The sequence below is a fragment of the Rhea americana genome, unplaced genomic scaffold (genome assembly GCF_003343005.1).
Source record: "Rhea americana isolate MKP2758 unplaced genomic scaffold, rheAme1 scaffold_6, whole genome shotgun sequence".
NCBI lineage: Eukaryota > Metazoa > Chordata > Aves > Rheiformes > Rheidae > Rhea > Rhea americana.
This window is the reverse complement of record NW_028186756.1, coordinates 5,443,785-5,462,747: the sequence shown is the minus strand read 5'-3', so window position 1 is coordinate 5,462,747 and position 18,963 is coordinate 5,443,785. Positions and strand designations below refer to the sequence as shown.

The 18,963-nt window shown below is 45.6% G+C and overlaps 1 protein-coding gene across 1 annotated transcript in view; it reads left to right on the top strand.

Annotated features, from left to right (window-relative positions):
- Nucleotides 1-18,637, top strand: part of MAMLD1 (mastermind like domain containing 1) — a 79,304-nt gene extending 60,667 nt beyond the window's left edge. Inside the window, exons 3-5 of the mRNA XM_085319716.1 lie at nt 14,552-14,698; nt 16,025-16,106; nt 16,401-18,637. Coding sequence (XP_085175842.1) covers nt 14,552-14,698; nt 16,025-16,106; nt 16,401-17,422 — 1,251 coding nt within the window. The 3' untranslated portion in view covers nt 17,423-18,637. The remainder of the gene's footprint in view (nt 1-14,551; nt 14,699-16,024; nt 16,107-16,400) is intronic.
- Nucleotides 18,638-18,963: the final 326 nt, after the last annotated feature.

Below are 18,963 nucleotides of genomic sequence, written 5' to 3'. Positions count from 1 at the left end.
GGCACCGGAGTAGGGTTTTGGCATGTTTCTTTTAATGCGCAAAGCTGCGATGGGGCTCTTCGCTYAGGGCCACTGAGGAGATGGGGGGTATCGTTCCCGGAAAGCTGGAGCAGCTCCCAGCTGCTTTGGCGGGCAGAGGGATTTGGGTCTGTATGGAATGGATTTAGAAGTAAGGTATGGAAGCATATAAGTGACAATTTTTTTAATCTGTTCAACACGCAGCCTACAATAGCTCTGCCAGTTAGGTCTGAATTAAAACCGGCGCCACMAGCTACAAAGGCTCTTGAGCCTCGTTTCTGAGACCGGAAATCCATTGTGGCGTCCTGATTAGCGCTGGTGAAATCGGAAACCTTTCTCAGCGCAGATAAGAATCTCACAAATGAAAATATAACCTGTTAATCCTGAATTTAACAAGGAGGGTTATGCAACTCCAGGCCAAATCCCGGATATGCCTTATCCGTGCGCGCCGTTGTGAGAAAGGATGTGCTAATATGGAAAGCTGGGATCGCACCCTTCTAAGACCTTCCCCRAAGAAGCACCCCTACTTTACGCCAGGGCCCCCCCGAGAGCTGAGAGCAGAGCTGAGGGGGTGAGGCTCCGTGCGGGAACGGCGGTAAGGGCAGCCCTGCTTCCGTGTGTTGGGACCGGCCCGTTTGAAGCTCTTGGCTGCAGGACCTTAGGAGGGGGCCTCTGTTTCATGGTGCATCCCATGCCAGGCTTCACTGCAAGAGGAGGGGTGGTCTGGCTGTGGCCACTCAGGAGCTTTTGCAGGCCCATAATAGTCCCTTTAATTATGGGTAACAGTAGGTTCTGTTTTGTCCTATGTTAATAACAAGTTCCAGGTTATAAATAACTGCAATTAAACAAAACACTTAACAATTTGCCATTTGACACTTATGCAGCCTGCCGGAGCAAAGAATTTTGCTCTTGCCCTGATTTTATAATTGTTTTACAAAGAATACAGGGATGCTCCAGTCGTTAAGAAATGCCAGCAGAGGTACAGTGGCACCAGGGAGCAGGGAACAAATATCTAAACCTGTGCCGAGGCCAGAGAGAGCGCTCGTGTCAGGAGCACAGGCGGAGTTTGCCTGACTACTTCTGTATGTTAACCTTTGGTTTAAAAAACCCCCCACAAACAAACAATAGAGATTGCTTTATTGTAGGACCCATTAACTTCTTCAGGACCTTGCACGGTCTGTAAAAGCAGAACCCGGGAGGCCACATACTGCCTTCTGTGATCCTCTCTTCTCCTTCTCTTCCACACCTCTTCCACTTCGCTGCATTTGAGTGTTTGCAAGCCGATGCTGCACGTCCCTTGCTTGTATATGTGGGAGAGTCTGTCCTAGGTAAAAATATGTAGAAATAAGCCTGGGAACCCTAATCACATCAGCCAAGGAGAAAGTGGCTGTGGGGAGAGGGGAGTTCAGCCCTGCTTTCAGCAGGGAGAGCGGCGGTGCTTTCTCTCACCTCCCCGCCTGGCAGGGATGTGCTCATTGCTAAGCCTGCAAACTGAGTGGCTTAAATATGCAAGCATGAATCTGCCTAAAAATGTAAAAAGAAAAGGAGTGCTATTTTAAGACAGTGGAATCAGGGATTATAAATAGCTTCATTGCTGTGTTACTTCTGGCAGGGTGTGTCACTCCTAAAACGTAACCACAAGTGTCGCTGCTCTTTGAAGCAGCTTGGGAGCCAGTGATTGGGGCAGCAGGAGCCTCCTCAGGATTTTCACATTCTCTTGGCRAACCCAGGTCAATGAGGAGATGCGCTCCATGTCTGCGTGTACATCACACGAGGCTTTTGTGCCAGTTCATGATAGTGCAGCCAGGAGCTGGGATTCACTTGTATACGGTGAAGTTTGTACAGTAAAGAGGAGCTCTGTCTGCTGAGCTCAAGTTGTGAAGCAAGGGTTTCTTGAACTCCAGTTAAAAGGCAAAAGAGCTGTGTGGTTAAGCATTGATTTAGGAGTTGTGAGATATGGGTTTCGTGCTCTCTTTTGTCGGCCTCCCTGTGGCTGGCTGGGATTCACCTTCGCAGTTCCAGGCATTTACACTCCTCCTGTGGTCAATGGAGGAAAAGGTCTGCAGAGGGTTTTTCAGCTGACCCCAGTGCGCCCAAGGAGAGCTGCTCCCTGGCTGCAGCGAGGGAAGGCTGGGAAGCTGGGCAGCAGGCACAYGCAGGTGCTCATCTGCCAGAGGGACATTTGTTCTCCACCTTCAGGGGTGTCAATACACAGAAGACTGTGAAGCAGGAAGTCACGYTAGTACCTTAAATAGGTGGCTTCTTTTGCCTTGGAAAACATTTTCCTTTCTATTCTGTTTTTCTAGTGTCAGAGCTGGAAAGAAGAATCTTTGATTGCTGTCCTCTGCYGCTGTCTGTCTCCATCCCAAGTACCATGGGCAAGTGGGTGGGCAATGGGCTCCTCTTGGACTGCTGTTTCCAAGAGGAAACCTGGCTGACTCCTGGATGAAGTAATGAGATGTTTATTTGCAATATATAGAGCCAGTAGACATCTCTGGGTGACAGGGATCTAGAGACTAGTAAACAAAAGCAGGCAAGGTTGCAACTCGAACTGTAAGAATGCTTATTTGGGTCTAAAGAAAACAACTGTAAAACCAAGTAATGACTGTGCTCAAAAACATCTGCAATGCTACATCTCAGGACTAGGTGCAAATGCATCTGCCAAACCCCTACACTGGTAGGATGCCAAAATCTGGGTTATAGGGAGCTCTTACCAGCTTGTGCCCAGAAGGTGAAGAAAAGGGAATTCTTTGGCCACTCCTTCTTCTCATAATAAACAGGAAAGGGCCAAGATCCTCTTCTCATGCAGCTGAATCGTTCCCAGAAAAGGGGAATTTATTTCATGTTCTGTCAGTGGAGGAAAGCTTGCAAATAGGATGTGTCTAGCATCTCTAAAAGAAGCAAAACACTCTGCTGTCTGAACGTTTCCGAGAATTCGTGCTGAATTCTTCCTCTGTTGCCTGCTTGTAACACAGAGGAGCAGTGTCTTGGCGTGAGGTTCCCCTAGCTCAGAACAAGACACATGTATTTTATGGCAATAGAGAAGACTATTTCCATCAAGAAAAGAATGAAGAAGACAGCAGTGACGAAAAAGGATCTTGTACGCTCAAAACCAGTCAGTTGACAGCTCCATTTTCAAACCTGAATGTCTCAGACCAGCCACCTAGAAACAGCCTTCTGGCACATCTGCTGCCTTCAGAGGAACACCTGCATTTTCAGCACTGCAGACAATYGGGACACTTCCTTTTGGGGGCTAAACGTAAATATGAAAGCTTCACCGTAAGTACCAGGTCAGAAATTAAAGCCTTTGYCTGAAAGTGAAGGGATGTAAGTTGTTACTGAGGTCTGAAAGCAGGGACTTCTTCCACTCGCTGCAGTGGTCAGAGCAGCTCGTGGAGGGCAATCAGAGGACTGATTTCAGTGCTCCACATCTTCTTTCTTTTCTGTTGAACTCTTAATTATGCYTGCACTTCGCTGCAGATTAGCAGTAAGCGTGGTGCAGCAGCCTGAGCCCCCTGGGGTGCAGCGAGTGCACAGATCTCATCTCCTCCGGCCCTCGTGTTTGTTTGCAGGAGATGTCCGTGGGCTCCGCGAGGGCACACGCACGCAGGCAGAGCGCTACGGTACGAAGAAGCGCAGTTTGCTCTTTATTCCTTTTTCCCCCCCACCCTCCTTCTTCTTTTCTGTAATCATTGCAAAACAGGAACAAATGAGTGTGTCACTTTAAACCATGAAACCACTTAGTCTGTAAAGACAGATTTGGCGTCTTTGTGCTCGCAGTGACAGGCCGGCGCTCCATAGTGCTCCCACTGTTCTCGCTGCCCCTCACCCCGCCGCCGCTCCCCACCCCCTCTCGAGATTTGCTTCGTGTTTGCCTGCCTCTGTTTTTGTGGTTGGTAACCAGCAAAAGAATGGAATGGATTTAATGATTTGTTGGCTGCAGCGCCGGCATGATTAAGTCAATAAAGCTGCAAGCTGAAAACAGACAGTGTAGTTACAGTATATGACTTTAACCTTGTTAATGCATGTTTATGTCCTCCTGCCCACTGTATAGCTGTACATTGCATAAAGAAGATCTAACCAATCTTTAACCCATTAAATAATTCATAAAGTGAGAGCAGACATCAGCTCCTTGCAGAGCGGATCAGTAACCATGGGGTCAGCAATAACTTTGGCTCCCTGGACCATATCCAGCATGTTTAAGCTATGGTGATGTCACCAGGCAAGCTTCTAACCTTAATCATTTGGATGTGAACAAAGGGAAGTTAACTGTTGACATGCAATGTGTCCAACGAAGAAGCGCCTGCAAATGCTCTGCAACATCGCTGCCTCATGGGGGACGTGGGCTAGCTCCAGCCTTCTTGCTTCTTTTACATGCCTCCCTATTTCCTTACAGCAAAAGTGTGCTGGGCCAAATGCTCAAAGGCACGTGCGTCCTAGACTCATCTTAAGTGACATAGACATCAAAATCCCACAAAATTTCACTGAAATATTGGCTTACTTCAGAAGACAGTATTTGAAGGCATTTGGACTTTTTTTTTTTTTTTTATCTTGGATAAATTTTGAATCAGAAGTATCTCCTGCCTTAACACAGAAAGGCCATACACTGGGGAGAACAGGAGACAGAGGCTGGAGATGGAGAGGACATGGAGTGAAGCAGGACTGTTCTTGTTGCAGTAAAAGATCTCCTAATAAAATACCAGGCAGGACTTTTAGGAAAATACTAAGATTCTCACCTTTAACTATCTCAGGCCAAGCCTCTTCTCCATTTCTTTGTCACTCAAAACACAGAGCTGACTTCTCTCGCACACAGCCCTCTTTCCAGCTGGGCACCGCAGGATTCTCCAGGTGTGGCCGTGTCTGCAGTTGTTGCAGCTGCTTCTTTTGCTGGCACGCAAGGGGTGAGTCATGGGACCGCTGGGGCCTGGCCAGGACACGCTGCGCTCCACTGAGCTGGGCAGCAGGGTAGAGGCCCTAGGGGACCATTACAAGTTGGTGTAGTTTAGAGCTGTTCTGAGATGCAACCAGCTGTGGCCAGACCCGGGGCTGGAGACGAGATGTAGAGAGGAGGACAGGGCAAAAACTTGTATGCGGAGTGAACCGGAAAAAGCCTCTTCTACCTCTCTGCAGTTAGTGGCACTAAGTGCACTTCTACTGCAGGTCTTTGAGGTCGTAGCCTGGAGGCATGTTAAACAAAAACATCTGAGGAGGCTCCCCGGCAAAGTGACCCTCGTCCTCCTGCTCAGGGAGAAACTTTTATTGCTTTGGGGGAAACTGAGAGAGAGAGAGAGAGAGAGAGAGAGAGAAATGAAGTGAGTTGTCCAGAGTCACATGAAGAAGCTATGTGCCATGGTATTGGGAACTAAACCTGGTCATGTGAGTCCTAGTCCTTAAGGATAGCTTTTATCCTGTGACTAAGGGGAGTAGTCATGAAACAAACTCACCTTTCAAGATCATCTCCTTTAGGGGTGGCTTGGGAGTTCACCTTTAATGATCACATTTTCTAACTCTCCTGACCAATTGCATGCTCACAGACCCATGAGCTAACCCACAGCTGTGTGTCAAAAGGGACATTTGCTCGTGCAAGGAAAATCATTGGAGACTTGTGCACCTATCTGTGCAACATATACGCAGGTGTGTCTGCACACAGACCTCTAAGATGTGCGCGCCTTTGTGTGTGGGACAGTTGGGACTAGTAAAGGCACCTAGGTAAAAACTGTCACACCAGTATTTGTGTGCCAAATGGCTGTGTACAGCAGAGCATAGCTCAGAGCCCACTGCACAAAACTCACTGGCAGTGAGTTTTCCAGGTGCAAAAAGATGTGTATCTTGAGTTGGAGACAAGCACCTGGAGCGTCAGGCTGCCATGGGGGGCATCTGCAGGTGGAAAGCTGGGGGGAAGGCTGCCCCCAGAGCCAGCGCTGATTCTGCTCAATCCCTTAGTTATTCCCTGCTGCCGTGTGATTGTACTAACAAGGGTTCTTACATTAGTTTTCCATGGGGTTTTTTATTTGTTCTGTTTTGTTTTTCCTGTAAGCTGGAGTGACAGTCTCTCCTTCAGAGAATGTGTCCCAGAATTTATGGCAAGTTAAATCTGATTTGAGTAAAAATCCCATGTTCTTTTTATATATATTTTTAGCTTGGAACTTTGCATGGAGCATCTGAAAATCATTGGGCTATTGATTTCAACGAATGAACCTGCATACACCTAGTGATGTTTTATTATCGCTCACCCACCATAGGGTATATAGCAGCTGGTAATTTTTGTGCAGTGACTGCAGTTTTTTTCTGCTCGATGGAAAACAGAGTCGCTCCAAGCGTATGCTAATGCTGAATGGAGGGGTCCCAACTTCTGACCCATAGCTAATATCCAAAAGTCACATGAAGCTACCAGGGATTCTTGAGCTGGAGTTTGAAATGCCTATGTTATCAGCAAGTAAACACCATTAATTGCTTCTAATATGTCATGCAGTAGTTAAATGACAAGATTCTTATTAATCCGTGTGTATACTAGCCTTTTCAGTGTGTGTAGAGGGGGAGTATGAAGTGGTAAAATGATTTAAAATTAGTGGGGAATATTTACAGGAAGGCATAAAGAACTGTCAGTTGAGGAAAGCAGCATTTTATGTTCTTGTCCCAGATGACCTTGCTCCAAGGACAAATCAGAGCTTGATGAAATGAAGCTGCAGATGGCTAGTGATCTCAACTCTGTAATAATGAAATGACACAAGAAAAAAAATGAGACATCTACAGTTTGTAAATACAATCTGAATGGAAGGAGAGAAAAGGAATTTTTAAGGGGAGATTGAGTTGACTTGGTTACAGCAGTTCAGCTTTGAATGTTTTAATAATAATTTCCATCTAAAAAAATAATGGAATCCCTCCTTGTCCCCCATACTCAAGGTCAGCTTAATAGATTTTTCTTTCTTAACATGTCAGTATCTTGGTTTTAAGAACTTAATCATGAGGGCTACCTAATCACAGGCTACTTCCTATCCATTATTTTARCTTACTATTTATCACTAGATATTGTTTTGTAGGTTGTGGTGATCTGGGGCACCTGAGTATGCAGATGATCTGATATAGCCATTTTAGGTGTTTGGATAGTTGCATCTGTCAGGAAAGAGTAAACCCGTGAGAAGCCTGAGACTGAAAAAGTGATGTGATACTTTGTGCCGGAGTGTGCTTTGTTTGCGCACTTGCGTCAGAGGTCAGCAGCRTATACGTGCAGGCTTTGCGTGTGGGCAGGTTTTCGTGCAGAGGGGCTCTCAGAAGCAGCTAGGCAGCCAGCTCCTATTGAAAGTTAACAGGACTTGGGCATCCGTCTCTGCAAATTGAACCTTTGCATAAAAAGGAAAAAGAAATTCATGCAAACATTAACTTAAAAAAAATCACTTGATTCATAAGCTCCTGTGATCCAGCCCGCTTTGCTACAGTTCACAGAGCTCTTAAAAATGATCTGGTAGAGAACTGACTTATCTCATTAGCTCTAAATTTGCTGACTTTCACTCTGTAAGAATGAAATCTTCACCATTTTCTGATCAAATCTTTTCTTCTCTCTCTCTTCGTGATGCACAAATTCACCATCCAGCCAGTGCATTTCTCCACAGCAGCTTCTGCTGGGTGCTGAGCAAACTCGTGTTCTTTTGAATCTCATCGACACCTCTGTTAGAGAGCGTGCCTTGATATAACACAAGGATTACTTGAGTCAAACTACTTTATAGATGTGAGATGTTGTAGTTTGTCATCACAGCTACTGCAACCTTGTAGAGACAGGGAGAAGGACTACCAGCTGAAATTGGGTGAGATAAATGCAGTTTTAGATTATCTCATTAAATTTATAGGCAAGCTGCCCTCCATGAGAATGAGAGGGTGGTGTCAAGGGTTGGAGAATCATGACAGCTGTACAAGCCAAATATAAATATTTTGTTCTTTGCAGAGGATTCAATTTTGGATCTTGACTATATGGAATATAGACATGTACACAACACCCGTCCCTACATCTGCAGATCTATACATGTAAGAACAGCGACAGATACGTTTTATTTTAAAAAATGGTGATATGAAGTGTGGTCAGGATGAGTACAGTCTTTGAGTATTGCCACTGTTAGGGGTTGGACAGAGCCTTGCATATCCTTCAGGTCACCTGGCTGGGTCTCAGGTCCTGCTCAGGGGTCCCTGTCCACTCATGGTGAGAGGTTCTCCAGGGCTGTGCTCGCAGGTAGCCTCGCAGGACCATCTGCGACCTGCGGGAAAGCAGAGTGTTATCGCTGCTGGAGACCTGAACTTGCCTCCTCCGAGTCCCCAGCCCTCGGGGGCTGCATGTGTCTGTGATACCCCAGCACCCCCACACGTAGGTTGTGCCTCAGGTTCCTCACTGCTCCGAAATGAGCTTCCCATGCCCTTTCTGATAATATGGTGCTGGTTATAGTATCGTAGCAGCTTGATTTCAGCTAGCCTGATAAAGCATGCATTTTAGTCTAAAGGAAAGGCCACTGTTGCAATAATTCGCTCTGGATATTAGGTCTTTTTGTGGTTCTGATGGCTGCTGCTGTTCAACGGCTTGTGTCATTGAATGAAACCAGCTCTGAAAAAACTGACAAAGTTCTTGCACAAAAGTTTTAACTGCTTTGATTAATTCTTTTTTAAGAGGGAATGTCAAACTTTGGATAGTTTGACATGGTCTTGTTTGGGTTTTTTTGAACAGTGTGCAGTATACGGGGAATATAGTGTAGCAGCTTTAGACAAATGAGTATTTCATCTGCTTTGCTGGACTGGAGGAGTTCCTGATGTGATTGCTAGCGAGGTGAGGTGATCTTGTTGTTGCTTCTACCAAAGAACTACCTTTGAAGGAAGCTGTGTATGCCCATGCCATATGAAAAAAAGAAAACAAAACTTAAAAGAACTTTTTTTTAAAACAGAACTGTATAGCGATGGATCACTTACAGTCTTCAAACAAAGCCTTTTCCTGACTGACAGCCCCCAAGATAAGCTTAGAAACTTGAGTCTGGTAGTATTTCACATAGTTGTATATCAAGTAAATGGGTGAAAGATGGGCAAGAAAAAGATCCACTGAGCTGCACAGTTTGTTTTGTCAATGTTCATACATTGACTTAGGAAAAACAAGCAAACAAACAAGAAGCTTTGCAGCAGTTTTGAACTGAAAGGATGAATTTTATCTTGAAGAGCACCTCTGAACTGTGAGCAGAGTAGAGACGAGAAAAAGGAGGAAATCTTCCAAAAGAACAAATGGAGAGTTTTGCTAAAGGCAAAAGGGCTATGTAATGGCTGAACTCAAGTGATCGCGGCATGTTACAGACATCACACTTTTGAGCCGGATGCCATGATACGATCATTTTGCCAAATCATGAACCTGGATTTGGTTTGCTTTATTTGTGTGTCTTGGCCAAACAAATTCACAGTTTTATTACCTACATGGATTACAGCTGTGGAGGCAGTGATCCCCCTTCGTAAAGGCAGCATCAGGATATGTGCAGCCACCCAGGGTATTAGACACAGGGAGGCTACGCGTGGATCCAAACACAAACCTCCTAAAAGCCATACAGTTCCATGGGTGAACCCACTGTAGTAATATTTGTCTTTTAACTGCTTAGTCTATAGTATTTTTAAAGTGGTTGTGCCTAGGCATCGTAGTCACAGAGTTGCAGGGCACGCGCCGGGCGGGGGGCCGGGTCCCGCCAGCCTGCCGGCGAGYCCGGGGAAGCAGAGGCGTTCGTTTGAAACGGGCATTTGCATTTCCGCAGCAGCGTACACAGCTCCGTGTACATAACAGGCGTTCTTAAAATACAGTACAAAACTGGGTTAATGAAACTTCACCACCCCCCTGGAGATACGTGTCCCAGCAGCAGGCACGAGTGCACCTGAGGTCCGCCGCTGAGCTGGCAGGGCCCTCGAGCCCGTCAGGAGCAGAGGCAACCCTTCAGTCTTGCAGCCCTGCTCTTCCTTTCTGTTTTACTTCCTCTGTGACGTTTTGTCAAATACTTCAGGCTTAGTTATCTTTGTTTCCAAAAAATCAAGTGGCAAAAAAACAGTTTGCCCCCTCCTCATATTTTCTACCCCGAGCCACCGTTTCCTTTTGTCTTTTCCTTTTCTTCTTTGGTGCTGTGGCATATTTCAACAATTCTTCTGTTTTAAGATATACAATTACTGGATTCAGCTGGATTCCCCATTTAAAGCGGAGGGAATATTTGTCAAATCAGTAATGCCTTTTGAAATGGAAGAAACTTTTTAAATGCAGCTAGTATATGCATTTTTAATCAGATGCATTTCCGTTCTTCCACGGCTGTTAGTGCTTTCATTTAGGAAGTCGAGTTTTTCACCTACTCTGCAAATATCTACTGAAATGTGCAGAGCTGAGTGGCTCTCTCCCCGTAACCTTGCTATGACCTGGTTATCTGTTAGAACCACAAAGAATTCAGTCTCTAATTAGTCCATCTGTTAACTATTGAAATTCATGGCTTAGTTTTATTGTCTGGGTCTGTAACATAATGCTGAATGGTCTCACCTGGCAGCTTATTTCTTATAAAGCAAATGTGCCTTTCCAAGAGCTATTTTGGTGCAGATAACTGTCTTTTCAACAGTGGACAAATGACTCTGTCTAGCAGTCTGCAGTCGCCTTCGTGCCCTCACTGAAATAAATTGTAGATCTCCAATAGCTCTGGGCTTAAGTCAATACAATTTAACATGTACGTTTCTTTATGTGATATTGTTTAGAGTCACACTGTAAGAGCAGATGGGAAAGTTTAATAATGATAAATGAGTTTAGTGTTTTCACATAGCCCTAAAAAACAATGAATGCTCTTTATTAAAGATTAGAGGGATTTTTACATATTTGCCAAAGAGTGATTAAAGCTCTAACTCTGATCCTCATAAAGTCTTACTTTTAAATTCTTTTTGGACTGTTTGTTAATGAGGATTCAGAGGAATTAGGGGCCATAAATTTCTTCATTCTCACTTAAGTGAAGCCACAAAGTGATTACTGGATATATGACGGAGGACTGAACTGGAGTTTATCAACTGTGTTGCCCCAGGACGATTCATCTCTGTGCTTATTTACTGCAGTTGTGTGTCTCATATGTAAGAAGATGATGAGGTTGGCTAGGTTGTGCTCATCAGTGGATTTTTAAAGGCTGCAGATGCATAAATATATGTGGTAGGTCTCAGTAGCACTGCTCACATGCTTTGAGTCAAGTACGTGCCCGAATGTTTTGTCGGATCAGACCCATGCTCACTACAACTGGACACAGTAATTTGCAGATGCGTTTTGCCCAGCCTTAACAGTCTGCCATTGCACACGTGCTCGGCTTTCGTGAGAGGCTGCCCTCGCTGGTGCGCGCAGTTGCTTTCGCGTTACTGTCCGTGTCTGAATATTGGCATGAACASTAGACATTCCTGCAAACCTCGGCGCTCATTCTTTCCTCCTTGCTCCTGAAAGGGGTCCGTAAGATGCTAYGTCCGAACAGTGAAGCCGGCACCCATGCCGTTTCAAAGAGAAATCGCCACGTTGGAGAGCCGAGCCCGCTGCGCGGCGGTTTGCCTAGCAACAGGAGCACGTGCTTGCAGACGCGGGGCCCGGGCTCCCCGTGCGCGCTGCGTCCTCGGGGCGAGCGAGTCCGCCGCCGGACGTTGTATTGTAAGCTAGGGAGAGAGAAATGACAAAAAACCTGATGCATGCAAACAGATATTTTTAAAAGCTGAGGAATCCCCCGGAGGCACGTGTATCCTGCAGGGTAGCCTACAGCTAGCGGAGGTCCCCAAGCCGTTGGGGTGAACACCCCTTTCCACGCTTCCCAACTTTGACACTGATCTCCTTGCTACCTTCCTGAATTTTAAAATGGCATAGTCCGAACTATAGACAAGTTAAGACTAGGGCTTGTTTGGCTTGGCCTTAGTACGGGAAGSAAAATGATTTTTCTTGGGGAGTGATGAAAAGGAAAAATGTTTAAAGTTCACTAACCTCTGGTACGGATAGCAGTGTCCTTTAGACTACATGAGAGCTATTCTTAGTCATGCTGTTTACATGGTTATTTTTTACTGTAAGGGAATACAGTAGTTCCCACTAGTGGTGAAAAGAGAGAACTCTTTCCTTTTCCTTTTTCTCTCTCTCTTTTTTTTTTTTCTTTTTTTGGCTTAACCTAAATGTGAACTGTAAAAGGAAAGATTTTGCATTCATTCCTGGTCTTCCTGTCTATGCTATTTTGTCCTAATTTCCCCAAAAGCAAAAATTATATCTATAGATTGTTTCTTTACTGGCTAATTAAGTGTTACACAACTTTGCTCTAAAAAACTCAGCAACCCATTCTGTGTATTTGCAAATGAACTTCACTGATTGTCATTATTGCTATAGGGTGCCTGCAGAAAATCCCATATAATTAAGCTGTTGTACTGCCATAGCACAAGAGCTGCAATTAGTAATGTGATTTACACTTCTTTTACCATTAATAATATGGAAAAATCAACATTATTTTCTTGATAATGTTTAGGAGAAATTAGAATGAGGTGGACATGATTAGGAAAAGAGATTTTAATGTTATGACTTGTTAATGCAATAGCCCTGAGCTAGACATCAGAATGATTGTCCTTGCACTAAACTCATTTGCTTCAGTAAGCACAGASCCTCTGCACGCAACAAGACAAGTTGGGAGGAAATTGGATAGATGGCAGGGATTTTGGTGGTATGAACATTTCAGTGTCTTTCATGTGTAGAGTACACAAACTGAATCCCTGCACTTTCAAGTATTCCCCTAGAGGCAATCTGCATTATTCAAAGCTTAACTATGGCTGCAGAATACTCTCTGACATGAAAGCAGGATGCTAGCTTTACGTGAACTTTCATATCTACATCAGTAGTAAATCATATTTACTTTTTCCTCCCCTCTGTCTTTTTCGGTGGGGGAGAGGACATAAAATGGGTAGGAGGGAAAGGGGAGGAGGAGAGGTGTCCAGCAGAATTGTAAGCAAAGCACCAGCAATAAAGTCTAGTCTTATGAGACTGCCCATGAATAGGAATGATAATGAGAGCAGTGATGAGCTGCAGGTTTGTGTCTTTTAGTAAATTATCTAGCAGGCATTTACATTTCATCAATTGTGATTTTGCATAATAGACCGAAGTGCTGCAACAAAAGGAGGYACCATAAAAATGAGTAATTTCAGTGACCTTCTTGGTAATCGCTCTTATAAAGAATATCTTGGAAGGAGTTGGGTGATTCCTCATGGTGAAGCTGTTGTGAAAGGGAGCCCCAGCCTGCGAAGGCTGCCTTTTGACAAATGCTTTCCAATGCTTTCTTCTGGCCACTCTGAAACGTGGCTCGTATCCTGTTTTCCCTATCTGAGCACGGTCCTAATTGTCAGATGTCAAAAGGCAACAATCATTTTCTTTTTGCTTATCTCCTGATAACATTGATTCGCAAACAAAGGATGTGGCTTCCATTCTGAAAACAAAGGAAGCATGGCCTAGCTGAGGATGCTGGATATAATATACATACTTCTCCTTGCCAATAATAACAAAACATCATAAATAATGTAGAGGCTGGATGTGAAAATGGAGAAAGGGGAATACTCTGGTACTGCTCTGCCTGGATATGGCGTTTACAGGATCGCTTCCCTTCTTGTCCTCATTGAGGTCTTGACTTCTTTTCTTGTTTTTCTCTTGCATTTCCATGACTACCTGCGAGTTCTTAAGATGTTTTGACTTCAGTGTATTTTTTTATTATTTTTATCTTTTGGATTGTGTCTTCATGGTGTTTGTGTGGGATTTTTTCTCTCTTCTCCCCACAACTGTGTTTCTTCTGAGGCAAGTCCTCAGCTGATGAAAATCAACACTGATCTTCTGTTGACCACTTAGAGTGATGCTGGTTTTCACCAGCCAGGAATCAAGCTCATTTAATCACTGATTTATGCCAGGCCATGATCTGGCCCTGCATTTCTGCATGGTTCCCTCTCCTTTCACAGCCACCTCTTTCCTTGTTTGTCAGATCAGGGAACCCACAAATTTTTCATTTCAACCCAGGCCCACCTCTCCCAGGGCCCTGGCCTGACTCTTGTTTTTCTGCTCTTCCGCCTCTGGTTTGCTGTTTTCTTTTGCTGTGGGCTTCTTCTTTGTATCTGATAGCCAAGTCCTCCCTGATGAAACTTTTCTTTCTGTACGTCTTTCAGTGTAACAGTTGGGGAACTGGTGGGAAATGTGACGCTTTACTCACATCCCTTCTGCTAGCCAGGCAGCCATGTGACTCCGTTAATTGTAGTGAATCAGTCCCGTAGCCTTGGGCTAGTCAAGGAGAATTTTGGATTAACCTTTTACTTCTCTCATTTCTTCTTGTGCTGATGCTCTGAAGTCTGAGCAGTCCCATGCCCCTCGCTGTCCTCCCTGTGACATGAAGGGCCCTATGAATCCACGAGGTGTTTTGGCATGGGACAGCCAAAGGCTGGAGAGAGGGCATCAGCAGAGAGGATAAAGACTTCTGTTGTTATCTGCCTGATGAGATTAATTTTCTTTTTCCATCTTTCTTGGCAGGATCAAAATCCTGGAATTGTTGCCAGGCTTCAGGAGCCGGGCACCATCCCAAGCGGAGGCTCTGTGCCGGCACCAGCCACGGTGAACGGGTACACGATGAGGAACCATCTACTGAAGCAGCAAATAATGAAACGCCAGCTGATGCAGGTACGGTGCCGAGCGCCTCTGCGGGCTCCCGTGCTGTCCACCCGGCGGGGAAGGACAGGACTGACCGGAATGGGGACTCAGCAGACTCTAAGGAGTGACCCAGGAATTGCGGAGCTGAGTCAGACCAGGGCTGTGGTTAGTCCAGTCTGACATACCTGAGAGAGGCAATGGTCAGGGGCTGCTCAGCAAGTCTGAGTGCTGATCTGCCCACTCACAGGCTAGGGGAGACTTCAGTCACATCTGTGTCACTGTTGTCACCCTTGGTGAGCCTCAGAGCTGGAAGGGCAGGTGCTGAGAAGTGAGGCCTGAAGAGTGAGGGAGTCAGCCCCAGCCGGRGTGTTCTCCATCCTTACCTCTCGCTTTACTTCCTCGAGGATTCCCAGAGCAGATAATAAAGCTCCAGTCTGTGCTGGATGTGGCTGACCCCTATAGAGATAGGAGATATCCTTGTACGAGGCCTGGAACATGGGAGCGATCCCACGGGCGAGCTGGATGCGCAGCACAGAGCGAGTGCCTGTCTGACTTCCCAAGCGTGCTGCTCCATTTGGGGCGAGCAGGCTCTTTTCCTTGGCTGAGGAAGGAGACGAGCAGGAGCTTAGTAAACCTCCCCACCAAGCGCTGTCCTGCTCTTTGATAAAATTCCCTTTCAAAAGCAATTCTGCCTCTTTGTCACCAGTTGACTTCAAGCTTATCTGGCTGCTCTAACATGGTGGGAGCTTGGCCAGGCCCTAGCTTGCACTGTACATGGAGAGCTGCCCTAGCCACGGCTGCTGCCCAGCAGTGACGTGAGGGCAGGTTCTGGGGTTGAATGGTGGGCAATACAAACCAGGTCACTTGGAGAAAGCCAGCAATGCCTTGCTCAGAGGGCATTTCCAAGGATCCCTGTCTTCCTGTGGTTCATTGCTCTGTTTTGATTTTAAGCGGCACCTAGCACAAAAGGTGATCCACATGAGCAGAGCCATCCTCCAAGCAGGATACTGGCCTCCAGCAGCCTCCTGTTCATCCCCTGTGGGTCCCTGAAACACATGGTCCTCCACGCTTGTCTAGCTCCCCACTGGCCCAGGGCTTCGTGCGGCATCAGCTGACGGCTGTACTCCTAGTGCTGGGCTCTTTGGAGGACACCTTTGCAAGAAAGGGCCTGTGAGCAATTAAGATCCAGTCTGAAGGGAACTGTCTGGGCTGAGTCTCCGCAGAGGGGTCTGTGCGTATGTTTGTGTGTGCGCGCTGGAGAGGCTGTTAGTGCTGACAGTGGCTACACTTCGTGTCTGCTGCTATTCTTGTTTGTCAAGACACTGCAACTTGACTGTTATTCCTCTTGTCTTCCAGGAAAAGCAGAGACAAAACATGCTGGGAGTAACATCTGAGCAGAGGAGTTTGTTTGCGGCTCAGCAGATGAATCAGTTTCAAGGTAAGAAGGGAAATGGTATGCTATTAAAAGCCTCGAGGAGCCAGAGTCTAGGGTCTGATTAAATACAGGACTCTTAATGATTCTCTGCCCTGAAATAAAAGCATTCCACATTTTATTGCATAACGTGAGATTCATCCATATCCTTATCACTCCAGTAGTAACTGTGTTACAAAGCACGCAGAGGAGAGGCCCGTGTAATGAAAGAGATAAGTAAGGGAAGGCAGCCTGTTAAGGAGCTGCCGTGTTTCCAGGGTGAACGTACGCTCAGCGGCTAACGTGTCTCTCTGTACGCAGCTGTGCAGCAGCCAATGCCTACCGACTGCAGCCAGCCGATGCCAGCTCCTCCAGCCAACCACCGCATGCTGCCGTCTAACCCAGCCCTGCTCCAGAGCACCCTGGGCTCGGGCATTGCCCCCGCCACCGCCAGCCAGAGCTCTGGGACGATGGTGATGATTCCRCACAATCCTGGCAAACAGCAGGGGATTTTTCCGCCTAATTCTGACTTCAACATGCCACTGCGGCCAAGCCAGAACTCGCTGGCTATGAACTCGGGATGCCAGACAGTGCATAGCCACTCCGCTGTGCGGCCGGGAATGGCGATGGCAGGCTTTAGTTCTGGTTCCTTAGCAAATCACTCCGCAACTCAACAGCACTTGAGACAGCCGAGTATGCCAAGAATCCCTAATGTCTATCCCAATTCATCTGCCCAGATGTGGACACCAACTGCTGTGCCAAGGATGCCAAATCAAAGCCAAATGGACGCCAGCATGCAGCAGTTCTCCAGTAGCGCTCTTTTCTCTAAACAGAACGTGAGACCAAATACATCGGGTCAGCCGTTCTCCCAGCAGGCCGTGGTGCCACCTAATCAGATTGCTCCCGGCGTCCAGGTCAGACAGATGCAAAAACTAAGCATGGGACAGTCTGGCCAGGGCTTGAGCTCAATGAGTAATCAGAACTTGAGACACAATTTAACCAGAGGACCGTTGCCAGCTATGAATGTTATGAAATCCATGCCACAAGGAGTGTCCAGTTTTAACCAGCTCAATCCTGCCTCTGGCCTTGGCCCGCCAAGTTACCCTTCCGCGGGCCAGCCATCCGATACGTTCAGCCGAATGAGCGCCGCCGCCGAGCTGCCGCAGTATGACTTTGTGCCCCAGCACAGTAACTCGATCATGCCTGGCAACTGCAGTGACACTGACTTCCTCGACTCTCTCATGAAGAGCAGCAGCAGCAGCAACGACGAAGAGTGGTTGAACAATTTGACAATGATAGACGACATTTTGGGACAGCATGCTCAAAGCTCCGGACACGTTTAGCTGGGAGAGAAGCAGTCTCATTGTAAATAACATCAGTATGACTCTTAGAAATAAGAGACAACCCATGAAAACAGCCACCTCTTTCAATACAGAATGAATGGACTCAGCCAATTCTTTGCCTGCATCAAAGTTTAATATTGGCAGTTTTTCAGATGACTGTATATATTTGAATATTTTGTAAATTATGTTTTCCTAAAACTTAAATATAGAAGTATTTATACTTCTTTGCTGGACTGTTTGTAAATAAATCTATAGCATAACTTTTGGTTTTATTATAGGGATTTCATTATACCTTGTTATAAATATGCAAATAATATTGTTAGTTTCAGTAATACTGTGTATTACAGCATAAAATACTTATGTTTTTGACATAACTTAACACATGAGCTAGGGGTGTCATTGCAGCCAGACTAAGCAGAAATCAAATGTGGCATCTGTTCTCCCATATCAAGAGCAAAGRTTGAGGAGTTGCATTAAAAATATATATTAAAGAAACTGCTGATTCACTCATAGCCTCAATCTTGCAAACTGCTTCTGGTATGCAGGTCCCATCAGGGCTGTCGGTGCGTTCAGGGATCTGCCCGCAGAGACCCATTCGCAGGATCGCAGGGAGGTTCTCGACTCGATACGCTCCAGCGCAGCGGTTAGACGCTGACAGCGCGCCGGCCGCTGTCCGGCAGCGGGTACGTGCCCGGGATGCTACAGCTGTTGACGTGTGCGAGTGCGTGTGTGTGTGCGTGGGTGCGTTGCCGCCAGCTGAGGAACTGCACTGCGTGAAACGGGTTACGCCGGAGAGGAAATGCTGTTCGGGCGTTGCAAAGGCTTCCTGGCGGCTGTATCGTTCAGTGAAAAGGTAATTCTGGTATGCACACCTCTGCCATGTATATTTGTAGTGTACAGGTGATTTGTTCCTGGTTTTAAGGCTTTTCATAATTTCTGTTTCAATGTGAGACTTTTTTCAGGGGAAAAGTCTATAAACATTAATAGTTAATTTTTGATGTTTTTCTGTCAGCTACTATTGTCCTATGTATATTTAAGAGTCTGTTTATAAAAGATTCACTGTACTGTAAACTTCCTAAAATGTTCATACTTTGTGTAATCATATTTTAATAGTCACATCATACTTCGCAATACATTTGTAATATAATGTCAGCTTCAAGCACAAAATGTTTTTTTTTTCTTCATACCATAATAAACTGCCAGGGAAAAATTGCATATATTTTATATGTTCATTTTATAGCTACAACATTTTGTACCTGCAGATACTTGAATTAATTAGATTTGTCCAGGATGTTATAGTGTCAATCTAATAACTTGTGCAAATGTGTATGTGCTGTTACTAGAAGGAAAGGGCTAGAGGAAGAACTTAGGATGAGATTTCTTAGGCCCACTGTCCTTTTTCTAATGTAATTATAGATGAATGTAAACATATTCATCTCTTTTTTTACATAGCACCGTGTTTATTTAGGTGACAGTTCTTATTATTCAGAAATACAACAATCTAGATTTTGGCGCTTCTTTTTGACAACTCCTTATTTCCA